The sequence below is a fragment of the Oreochromis niloticus genome, linkage group LG12 (genome assembly GCF_001858045.2).
Source record: "Oreochromis niloticus isolate F11D_XX linkage group LG12, O_niloticus_UMD_NMBU, whole genome shotgun sequence".
Classification (NCBI taxonomy): Eukaryota; Metazoa; Chordata; class Actinopteri; order Cichliformes; family Cichlidae; genus Oreochromis; species Oreochromis niloticus.
In genome coordinates, this window is record NC_031977.2 from 14,623,786 (window position 1) to 14,636,223 (window position 12,438).

Consider the following 12,438-nt stretch of genomic DNA (forward strand, 5'->3'; position numbering starts at 1 on the left):
AATAAAGTAATGGACGTGGTGTGCAATGATACACTGGTAGGCTGTGGTGTTTAAATGATGCTCCACTGGTACTAAAATACATAGAATGTCTCAGACATCCTCCTCAATATTACACCACCACCAGAAGCCTGAACCATTGATAGAATGCTTTTATGAAGACCAGCCACTGTCTTTCTAATCTTCTGTTGTCTAATTTTGGGGATCCTGTGCAAACTATAGCCTCAGTTTCCTGTTCTTAACTGACTGGAGTGACTTAATGTGGTTTTCTGCTGCTGTAGCCCATCTGCTTTAAGGTTCAGCATGCAGTGCATTCAGAGCTAAAAGTCAGCACACCTTGGTTGTAAAAAGTGGTAACTTGAGTTATTGTTGCTTTTCACCTTGAAACAACATGACCATTTTTCTCTGACCTCTCATTCAACAAGGTGTCTTTACCCAGAGACCTTCTGTTGACTTTTCAATCGTTCTCTGTAAACTCTATCTTGACTGTGTCTCCCTAAATGCACTTAGTTGCTGGTATGTGACAGGTCATTCATAAATTTGCATTAATAATCAGTGCAGCAGTTGTACCTAATGAACGGATCAGTGAGTGTATATCCTAATAGGGTTTGATAGATTTAGATGTTTCTGGTATGTATGTATGTGTTTGAACTGAAGCTAATGGTTCATCATTAACTAAGTCACTAAGTCAACTAACTCATTAACTTCAAGCGTGTTGGTATCTGCTGCCTTTTGCCCGTTTGTCACAGCAAAAGGCAGCAGAAAACACTTGTGCTTACATCACATTTTTTTTTAAACTTCTTCCTTCCTTTTATAGATATCTGCTTTAGTAGTCCTTGACTGATGCGGTCATGTTTCTAACCTTCAGTCTTGCAGAGTAACCTTTCACTCATTACCTGACTGAGCGGCAAGAAGCCTGATGTCAAGTACAAAATAATAATATCGACTGGTATGGCTCAGGATTTCTGTATATTGTACTCTAATCTGATCTGAAAATAAAATATAAGATGGAGCAATTAATAACAAATAAGAAAATCCAAAATTAATCTGATTAAAAACTCAAAGAATACATTTAATGTTTTGAGAATAAGAAGCTAGATCCGGTCCTAGTTTTGTCTACTCCAAATTTCTTTTTTTCAGAAAGTGCTTGTAGTCCTCATATGATTCAGCTGTTTGATTTCCATTTAAAAGGACATTTTTGCACAAAGCTTTTTGGAAAATGCAGTCTTAAAAGTGTGCACTTGTGTGAAAATAAAACATAAATGACATCGTAGAAATAAAGCATCTTAAATTTTTGCCCGTCTGTCTGTCTGTCTGTATTATTATGAGAAAACTAGCTCTCAATGTGAAGTAGGGATAAAAGTATATGTCACAAGTTTGTACTAGTACATTTTTAATCCTGACCTCCCTACTCTTCTCTCTTCCCTCACCCTCGAAACCAGCTGTAGCACACGGCTGCCCACCCTGTAGCCTAACTCTGCTGCATGTGTCTTCCTGTTAAAAGGGAGTTCTTACTTCCCACAGTCACTAAGTGCTAAGAGCTCCATCATTCTGCTCTCAGATGTCTCATGTCACTTGAAGTGTTGCTCTCTATGGTATTGTACTGTAGTTGTAATAAGTCACTCTGTGTATTGTGGCGAAAGTAGTTTGTGACCCAGGTGTGGTGGGTTAAAACAAATGTTGTAGCTTTCCCGTCAGCTTGTTTTACTTGTTAGTCTCTATGTATAAACTTAACAGTTAATCTGAGATCAACTGAGACATATTTCATTAAAACACAGTCTTTGCCTCTTTTTGTTGCTACTCAGAGACTCAGTGCTCCTTCTACTTCCAGTTCTCAGTCACACCCAGAGACTACATCGTGACTTGTTTCTCTTTGCACTCTCCTTTCCTCTGCTCAGCTCATATGTAGTACTTTAAAATATTTAACACTTACCAACCATGGAAGTGGGCTTTTGTGTCACAGAGACTGCAGTCACAGCTTACTGCTTAATATATCTGATGTAAAACAAGTTCCGGGTATTTGTATTGATGAAATCTGTCAGATAATGTTAACCATATCTTTTAAGTGCTATAAATTGTTCTTAACTTTACATGTTGTGTTAAAAATACAATATTAGACATTTGGCTTGCTGTTCCAAATAGCTAACTAAAATCAAAATCTTGCAGACTGATCTTGTCCAGAAATATAAGAAACTGTAACTCTGGGGTAATTTTACCTATTGTCCTGATTTGCTAATGCACCGACTGTGAAATGAGCTATGTTTGGATGTCCTGTAGGAATAAGTGCATGACTAGTGGTCGTCTTCTGAGTAGTGTTGTGAGAACAGCATCACGGGCACTTGGAAACAGCCCATGGCCTCGTTCTTAAAGTGTCTTGACAGCAGCTTAAATCGGGATTCATTGCAGCCCGGGGGGATCATCGGTTGTAACAGACACATGATTGATGCTGACCGCAAAGACGCCTTGGCACTGTGAAGTGAGGGGGAAAAAAAACAACATTTTCACGTTGACAAAAGACTGACACCATCTGGAAATGTTGATGAGTTTTACTTCTCCACTTTGTGATTGAGTGTCCTGCAGTGCCTGGAGTGTGTTAGTGTTTCTGCCACGGATAATTCTGAAGTATGGCCATATATGCAGAGAAGAGACATTTATGGGATTTAATTTGAGTTCGAGGTGCAGCTGAGTGGTTTGCATTGTTTCATGAAGGACTGGAAACCAAAGCCTGTGGCCAGGCCCTTCCCTTCAGGTTTGTCTGTGTTAAGTGCCCACATGTTTGAATGTGAGTCAGCATTAGCTGTCGCTTACGCTCGTTATGAAGCAGTGACCTGACAGCACGGTGTCTCCTTGCTTTCTGCTCATGCAGTTAACAACATAGCCTTTTTCAGTTGGATTTTTTGTTTTGTTGCTTTGTAAATTATTAAGCTTTCGATATTTTTGTCATTTATTCATAATACTATTAGAAATCCAACACCAATTAAAAAGTGAGTGGAAGAGTTGAAAATACACTAAAAAGATGCATTTTAGCATTTCAGCTATAGGTTGAATATAAGCAGGTTGATCAGTATTAATATGTAGGTATTGTGCAGCAGTCAGAATTGTTCTCATCAGTTCTTGCCCTGGTTCTGCTTTTTTTTTCTTCTGTTACACCTCTCTGTGTCCTTGAGAGATAATGTTACCTGAATTGTCTCCTTGATCTAGTTCTCATCTCCTCTGCCCTCAGTGTTATCCTCTCTGATAGCGACACTCTTCCAGCACAAGACATTTCCGAGGACAAATTCAAAGTCCACCCCAGCTTCTCAGGAGAACGGTCTGTGCACTGCAAGATGGGAACTCAGAGCTGTGACATTGTGTTGCCCTCCAGCATTGCCCTCTGCAGTCTCAGCCACATGAGAACACACACACACACAAAACGTAGGTACATATAGGCATGCACACTCATTCGCTCAATGCTCTGAGGCCGGAGTGTTTTTGTGACAAGGTTAAGCATAACAGTGCATGCTGCTAAATGAATCAGAAGTGCTGATGTGCCTTCTTGAATGACACCAATACACAAGAGAGACAAAGTGATTGATGTGGCTCTGGCGTTTCTTTCAAAATCAACTCTCTCATTTAAGTACAGTAGCATTCAGTGATCTGGCATGTACACTGTATTAGCCAGAAGTGGTTGCAGACATGACTGACAATCAGCGTGATGAGAGAGCAGGCAGTGACTGGTCAGCCTGTAAATGGTGGATAGAGCTGGGGAATTAGCTTTCTAACTCTTAATGCACTCCCACATAGATTAATCATCATCAGATCAAAACAGAGGTTCAGTGTAGGAAGGGGATTTGTGTGTAGGGAGGGTAGTCGAATTTTACATGACATGCCACAATAGCCCATTTTGCAAATATCGGGAAAGTTTTGGTTTATTTAACTAAACATCAAAGTCATTTCCTTGTTTGAGAGGCCAATCAAATCATGTGTGTCTCTTACTCTATGTGTACTAAGGAGCTTGGAAAGAAAAGCGTCTGGACTTCTTGAGTTGCTTGAAGACGTTTCACCTCTCATCCGAGAAGCTTCTTCAGTTCTAAGGGTCAGTGGTGGAGAGTCCCAGATTTAAACCTAGTGGGAGTTTCCCCCCCAAACAGGGACAAAGGACCCCCTGATGATCCTCTACCTAATCACATGAGCCAAGGTGTGAAAGCGGGTGGGGGTCCTAATCAGCCAGAGTTTCGGGTGAGCTCATTGTGAAACCTGGCCCCACCCTATCATGTGATTTCCTGAGGTCAGATGGCCCAGGATGTGAGTGGGCGTTAAGGCGTCTGGGAAGGGATCTCAAAACTTGGTGTATGCGGTACAGTGCAGCGAGGAATGCCCAGACCTCTACATCGGAGAAACCAAACAGCCACTTCACAAGCGCATGGCACAACATAGAAGAGCCACCTCCACAGGACAAGACTCAGCAGTTCGTCTGCATCTTAAGGATAAAGGTCACTCTTTCGAGGATGCCAACGTTCACATTTTGGACAGAGAGGACAGATGGTTTGAAAGAGGAGTGAAAGAAGCCATTTACGTCCACTGTGAGAGACCATCGTTGAACAGAGGCGGTGGTTTACGACACCAACTGTCTGCCATCTATAATCCAGTTTTGAGATCCCTCCCCAGACGCCTTAACGCCCACTCACATCCTGGGCCATCTGACCTCAGGAAATCACATGATAGGGTGGGGCCAGGTTTCACAATGAGGTCACCCGAAACTCTGGCTGATTAGGACCCCCACCCGCTTTCACACCTTGGCTCATGTGATTAGGTAGAGGATCATCAGGGGGTCCTTTGTCCCTCTTTGGGGGGGAAACTCCCACTAGGTTTAAATCTGGGACTCTCCACCACTGATCCTTAGAACTGAAGAAGCTTCTCGGATGAGAGGTGAAACGTCTTCAAGCAACTCAAGAAGTCCAGACGCTTTTCTTTCCAAGCTCCTTAGTCTACGATGACCTGGATGACTGAGAACCTTCACAGACATACTTTATGTGTCTTTCTCTAACCTTCAACTCTTTTGAAATTTAACAACCTACCAGCCGACAGCATTTAAAAGGTTGGATGCACAAGATGAAAGCAAGGATAGACGCGGCCACAAACAGTAACATGACACAGGTGGGGTATGGCCACTCTTACCAGATAAAACAACACACTGTGGCCAAAGGCTGTGTGTGTGTATTTTTTTTCCCAGCTCTTCATGCTAATCACATGCAGATTATTTGCAACTCAATGCAGGTCCCACTTCCTCTGTGGCGAGGAAGAGATATTGAATATTTGTAAATGAGCTTCCTTGTAGCATAGATTAAGCTGCCACAGTGGTCAGCTAGTCATAAGTGTTTTTTATTCTGCAGCTGATCAGGGTCCATATTGGATCTTTAGTAGCTAAAGTAAATTTAAAAAACATAAATAAAAATGTGTCTGGCATTTCAGTTTGGATTGCCTTCTTATTAATGCATGGTGTGCATATTGCCCTTATGATAATGATTATTTTGAAATATAAATGCAGTTCTCAAATGACTGTAGAATGACTTTTTTTTTCAATTTATATTTTAATAGTTGAAATACTGAGTATTTGTGCTCCCTATAACTGGGGTTATGTCAGCAACATATTAACGATTTATAAACCACTTGAAACACTACTGAAGTTATATAATGAATCCCTTTAAGAAAAAAATATACAGCAGGTAGAGTGGACTATTGCCACATTTTAGAATGAAGTAATCTGCAGTGCTTGAACTTAGGAGAACATCTTTGTTTGCCCACTGGGTTTCTTGGGAAGTTATTGCAATCATCTGAAAAGACACTTTATTGATCCAGAGAAAGCAAGAGAGACAGACTGAAAGAAAGCTGTTAATAGAGTGTCAGAGTGAGGCAGGAAAATATTTACAGCGGGAGTCATTTATTTAAAGAGCCACTTCACTTTTTCCTTGCCTCTGCCTCTTTTAGGGGCTTTTGGCCCACTATTTGACAAAATATCTAGAATATAGAAGTGAATTTGCTTGACTGTAGGGCTGATGTAGAGTTTAACTTGTTCTGTCGACTTTTACTGCATTTCCTTTAGCTGTGAAAACCTGCCAACTAGCTGTGCAGTAGTACAACACAATCTAGTGATGTATTTATGGACTGTAAAATATCCATAAATACATCACTAGATTGTGTTGGGTTTTCAGTTCATTCAATGCAAATGTAAAGTATTTCAAACACTGCAGTACTGTGCTGTAGCTGACAAACTCACTATTCTAATATTTGTAGAACATACTTAAAGAAAAATCACACTTTAAAATGCTTTGTCCTGTTCCCTAATGCTCCCATTTCCCTTCTCTTTACCCCAACCCCTCAGCTGGTCGTGGCTGATAGCTGCACCTGATGAGTCTGGGTCTGCCAGGGGTCTCTTCCTGTTAAAAGGGAGTTTTTCCTCCCCACTGTTGCCAAGTGTTTGCTCCCAGGGAATCATCTGATTGTTGGGGGTTTCTTTCTAATATTGGAATGGTTGAGTTTTAGCCTAAGATAAAAACACACAGAACAATATCACTTATGTGAATGTGATCAAACATTCGACTTGGCAGACTTCTATGCGATTCTATTTTCCTACATGGCACATATGGGTCAAACATAGCAAGTAAGAAAAAGTGAAAATTCCTTTATTAACATAAGTAAGCAGATAAAAGTTAACTCAGGTCAAGCTCCTGGTTTGCCATCCCAACATGGAGCAGACGTGACTGCTGCTGTCCTGAAACACTGGTGTGGAAGGATGCATCTCATAGTGGCTGAGCAGAGCTAGATATTCTTTTCACATGAGGGCCTGTTAAAGAATCCAGGAGGTCGGATGTTGTTGTTGGTGATGATGTTTCCTGAAATGACTGATGGCAGAAACTGAAAGCTTGCCAGCAGTTTTTCTGCACACATACAGTGATGCCACTCTAACAGTGACACCAAGATATAATGTGTTATACAGAGATGGTGACATCATTTTTTGTTGAAATCCTGCTGAAAGCATTTAGGCATGTAGTTTTAAAATAAACAAATATTTAGCAAATGGGATCTGAATTGTAGAACTGAATTGTCTTGCTCTTAACACCCACTGAGACAAATAGTGCACTTAATAGCCAACCGGTCACAACATGCTAACATCCTAATTATGATTTGGCCATCATATAAAACGTAGGAAGGAAAATAAGCGATTACTTTAGTGGTTTTTCTCTAAAATTTGAAAACTTCTTTTTCCTCCCACAAACAGCTGTACATACTGTAGCTAATATCTACTTTTTGTTATAATTTTACTGCATTAGATACATTCTGACTTTGATTTTTTGAGTCAAAACCCCCTGTGGGTATGTTTGTTAAGGCTCTGACTGCATCATTTTGCTGAGCTTGCGTCTAAATGTTGCTGGAGCTTGGAAGTGACTTAGTGCCACCTACTGGTACAAAACTGACATGGACCCCCGGAGAGAAAAGAGGAAACTGACAGCATGCGAACAGCAAGGCTTCTTGGCTCAGTGAATGCATGTGATGATAAGCAATTCATTATACTGAAAATATACTGGCCACTCACTACAATCCGTACTCTCCAGGCTGTATCAGTACCGTGTCCTTTTAAAGCAAATAAGGAAGCTGTATCACACTTCTATGGTTTAATTCTGAAGCAGATGGGATCCTATCAGATTGATTTAAACATTTTCCCTTAATGAATATTCTTCTTAGATATTGGAAAACACTTGAATTTCAAGAGAACTCCTCTCACTCTTCACTGTGTGAAATATCGACTGCTAACTTGAAATTTCTTATTTAAAAACAGAGAAGGCCGCAGGATGTGAATAGGAGGTAATATAGAGGACAGTAACTGACTTAAAGTAAGCCAAGAGCCACACACTGAACAACTAACTTTAAAAAATAGCTCAGTTAAAGTCCATACACTTGGTAGATAGTCTTAAAACACAGACACACTCACACACACAACACCTTTCTTTGAAAGTAGACTTTTTTTCTGCTACTGCTACTATGGTTTTCTGATTTGTTCCTTTTGTGACTGTTTTTACTGAACTAATACTACTGGACTGCACACCTACATCACTAAACAAACATTTTAAGGCAATATATGACTAAGGCATACTTGGTTGTTTTCTGTTGCTTGTACTTGTGTGACTGTATCTAACATATAAGAATTAATTTAAACTGTGTTTAAACCTATGTCATGTCTGCAAATCTGCAGCTCAGAGTTCATCCACTGCATGAATGCATTCTTGTTCATCATAGAAAAGTTTGTTTACACGTATCAGTAAAGACCACTTTGTTTCAATCAAGTTAAATCGCAGTACAGACTTATTGCAGTCATTTGCACAGAGATTCATTTACATAACGTTGCCTTTTATTGATTCAGTGAGAGGTTGTTTAGTTTTCCTTTCAGGGTGTTGGATGTCAGATAAAGGTTATCTGTAGGCAGGCACTTTGCCTTTATGTGGCCTAAAAGGTCACGAGAAAGGTTTACTCTCATTTTTTTCAGCACTTACCAACTTGTAAATCAAACTAATGTGCTCTGCAACACAAAAATCAATCAAAGCTGGAGACTATACTCGTAATGCACAAGTTAGTTTATTGTATGCTTTGTTTTTTGTTTTTCATGAGCTTCCACCCTCATTTTCAAACTTCATCCACTTATGCGATGAATGAGAGCTAAAGACATCACTGATATACGTCTTAAATCTCATCATAGTGTCACCCCTTTTCAAGTTTTGATCCTTTTTTTTCTCTGATACACCAGATGCTGCCGCTCCCTGTTTTTCCATATTCCTTTGACTTTCAACTGGCTTTTTTTTGTGGCTGTATCCTTTCATTTCCTGCTTGTCCAACCATTCCTTCCACTGGTTGTCCATCATCGAAGCCTCTTCCTCTTTTCCGGTATCTCCATGGACCATTTCATCCTCATCCTCATGGCTGAATTCACTGGAAATGAGGCTTTGCTTAGTGCAGAAGGGATTCGTAGTGCTGTCCCCGGTAGGCGTGACATCTGAGGAAGAGCTCTGATTTTTCTGTTGCTTGCATTTACCTGAGTCTGGCTTCGCTTGTACATCTTTGGAGATGTTTCTGATTTCTGTTGAGTCAGTTTCACTGGAATCACTGGTCAATGAAATCTTTAAGGATTCCTCTTTCAGGCTTTTCCTCAATATGAACATGCTGTTTGTGTCATTGCGTGTTTCAGAAAAGACTAATGTTTTTGGTATCTCCCCATCTTCGTAGTCTTCATCAGTGTTTTCGAATCCTCCCGCCATTTCCCTTTGCCACCTCGATGCCAACCTCAGGTCCGAGCCCAGCTTGCTGCAGCACGATGGTGTCTTGTCTGTTTCTTCTAACAATAGTTCTCTCAGCTGTTCCTGAAGCTCAGCTGCCATCTCCTCTCTCAGGGCCTGATTCATGAGAGAAAACTCTCTACGCAGTTCTGCAGTTTGCTTCTCCACTTGTCTTTTTACCATCTTGCTGATCCACGTCATGCAGAACCTCCTGTCAGCTGCTGATGGATTTCTCCTAATGACCAGTAATGAAAACAAAAAGTCGATGACTAAAAACAGAGATTCAGTGCTACATTTTTGAATTGGTTATATAAAGTAATTATTTAGCTCTTTCTTGAAAATATGATTTTGACTGAAAAAAAGATACAAAAAAAAGTACCTGAGTTTAGAGAAACTAAAGCGTGTGTTTCTTGAAGATTTCGCCATCCCAAATTCTGTGAGGGAAAACAAGTGAGGGCTTTATTTGTTGGCATTGAATGCCAGTTTATTATTTTTATTTTACACCAAATTGTTGAATACTAGCGATGCATTAACATTTCCATTGAATAAAGCATAACTTACACTTACCTCTGCAGTTGACCTTTCTTCAGAAATATCTATTTTTCTTTTGTATACATTTGAATTTACAGATCTTAGCATCGTGTTCCCTAGCATTTTTGCCAGTTGTCATTAACCTAGAAAATAACAATAAAAATAACAAATGTCCAGGCTGTTCTATTATACGTATAATTTTATCTTCAAAAATAATATTAAAACTGGTGTTTTACTTTTGCTTTGGTTAAATATACAGTTTTTTTTTTGTTTCTTATTGAAATCAGGACAATAACAGCATAGATCTAACTCTGGACTACAATGTCTAGACTTAATATGATAGGGATTGTCCATTTCTGCTGGTCTTCTGTCACTATGGAACAAATTGTGTAAATTGTTTCCAATTAGAGACCAGCCTGCCGTTCTATGCTGTGCCAGAATCTCCGGCACCAACAGGTGGCTGCTATTTCTAAGTCATGATTATGACCACAGCCCACAGTTACTAAAAAAAGGCTTTCAGCACCACAGCAATACTTTTCATCTTTTTTTACTCTTTGTTCTCTGACCCTTTGATCAAGCTCTACTTTGCCATCTCATTAGTCTATATATGTATAAACTATATCAGAGATGTTAAGCATTGTTGCTTATTTGTAAATTTATATAAAAAAGAAGCATGACAGCTGCAGGCCCTCAGTGTGAGACATCCACAATAGTGCCAATTCAGTGTTCTCACATTAGCGTGCCGCATGCCCTTTAAGAGCTTAGAGCATTCTTGTACCCATTTATATACACAACTGCTGCTGACACACTGACTGATGGGGGGGCAGCACAAATACACTGGCACACATCTTCAAATAGTCCCACGCAGATCCGCTCTCTGTCCCTCGCCATGAACTTTTGTGAGCTGTGCTGCTGTGGGAGACTTTAGACCGTTTGCTCGTTCTCTCATCCACGAGCTCCACAAAATCAGGGGTGAGTTCAGTGCATTAGTGCAATACTAGGATTCCTTTTCTATCGTTTATTTTTAGCTTGTCCGGATGAAGGGCTGATGAGTTTTGTGCCATTGTGAGTCGCAAGAGTCGTTTCTGTCCTAGAGTATTGGTGAAACTTGCTCTCATTGAGGTCTTCAGACGAAAAGTGCTCGAGGTTATGGTTACATACAGAGTGCGATGACATGGAGAGTGCGATGTCTGCACTCATATGCAACTTAAAGGAGTTTTGTAGTTTGACATTTCCCTAAATACAATCTGTGGTTCACTGGTTTCAAATTACACACCTGAGAGCCTCTAACTGAGGTTCATGTGGATGGATGTTTATTGTTGATCAGCTTTGCCCTAATATCATGACTCAGCATGAATGAAGCATCCATCACCACCCAGCTTAGTGCTCTTTATCCTGACGTATAAAGTCGCACATCCTTACAAAGATGGACGCATCAAGATGGGTTTGCGTCGGCCTTCAATATGCCGTGCTCTTTTGTGTGTGTTCACTCAACAGATGCTTCTGTTTATGTGCAGAACCTAATACTGTTGGGTTCTGCCTCATAATATAGGCAGGCTGCAAAAAGAAAACAGCAGAGCCCGCTGTTGGGTGCACATGGTCAGGCCAAGTTCATCCATAGAATTGAATTCATATGGAAATAAATGAAATGTTTCCTGATGAAAGTGCAGAATACACACACAAACATTTATATTCGATAGAAATGAACTCACTAAGATTAATCAAAAAACCCCATAGTGTATGAATCAGTGCAGTGACAAGATAGATGTACTTGGCAGAAATCTCTGTGATAATTTACTGTGTGTAGATGCAGAGAGTGAGAGAGGAAGTCTTTTTGTTGTTGCCTAACAGTGCTACTGAAGTGTCAATCACAGTGTGTAAATTGGGAATGTTTCTTTCCAGCCATCAGCCATCTGTTCATCTCCTTTTCTCTGCCTTTTTTATCTGCTTTAAAAATGAAATCTCTCCCGATGATCAAACTCATCTGCAAACCAATACATTAGCAGAACACACTATTAGTTTAAAGGAGGAAATTTACCTGGCATATCTATCTATTAACCCACAAAATCTTAATTTATCTCATATTTTGGGATTGCTTACACGCCGACTACGCTGACTATACTAATAGACAGTGATAGTGTAGCCTTCTGTGAAGTCACTGCAGAGCCAGTATAAACTGGATTTTGGATAAAATGAGAAATAATGTCCTAACCCTGGTGCATGGACAGTTTTCTTCAGGAACGTTCATGAATAAGCATTTTTTTCTTAATTGAATAAGAATTCCTAAGTATCATAAGAAAGCTTTCTAAGGGGCCAGTTACTGGTTATAATAGAACCATGTGGCTGTATGAGTGTGCATGTGGGTGTTGTTACAATGAAGGAGGATGAATCACTGGCTGAAACTTGCAAGGTTTGCTACTACAGTACCTCAGGTCTGGAGTGTGGGCTTCTTTCCAGGTCTGGAGTGTGGGCTGCTGTGATGACACACTGTGTGGGGGAACAATCCCAGGCTGTACGAGGAATAGCCTGTCCCATCCCCCCCAAAATTAAAATAGCTTTTGTGCTATATCCTGCATTTCCTGCTATATTTTTGTTTGCATGTATT

The 12,438-nt window shown here is 40.2% G+C and overlaps 2 protein-coding genes across 8 annotated transcripts in view; one reads left to right on the forward strand and one right to left on the reverse strand.

Annotated features, from left to right (window-relative positions):
• Positions 1-12,438, forward strand: part of mctp1a (multiple C2 domains, transmembrane 1a) — a 129,630-nt gene that overhangs the window by 3,490 nt on the left and 113,702 nt on the right. The window lies entirely within an intron of this gene.
• Positions 8,602-10,219, reverse strand: LOC112848321 (uncharacterized). Of its 2 annotated transcripts, none has more exons than XM_025911988.1 (3): positions 9,870-10,219; positions 9,682-9,736; positions 8,602-9,537 (listed from the first exon to the last, which is right to left on the reverse strand). In XM_025911988.1, exons 2-3 carry the CDS (start codon positions 9,726-9,728, stop codon positions 8,634-8,636), a joined length of 951 nt encoding a protein of 316 aa, XP_025767773.1. In that variant the 5' UTR covers positions 9,729-9,736; positions 9,870-10,219; the 3' UTR covers positions 8,602-8,633. The 2 variants fall into 2 exon arrangements, with proteins under 2 accessions (XP_025767773.1, XP_025767774.1); XM_025911989.1 differs by having other exon boundaries at positions 9,864-9,889.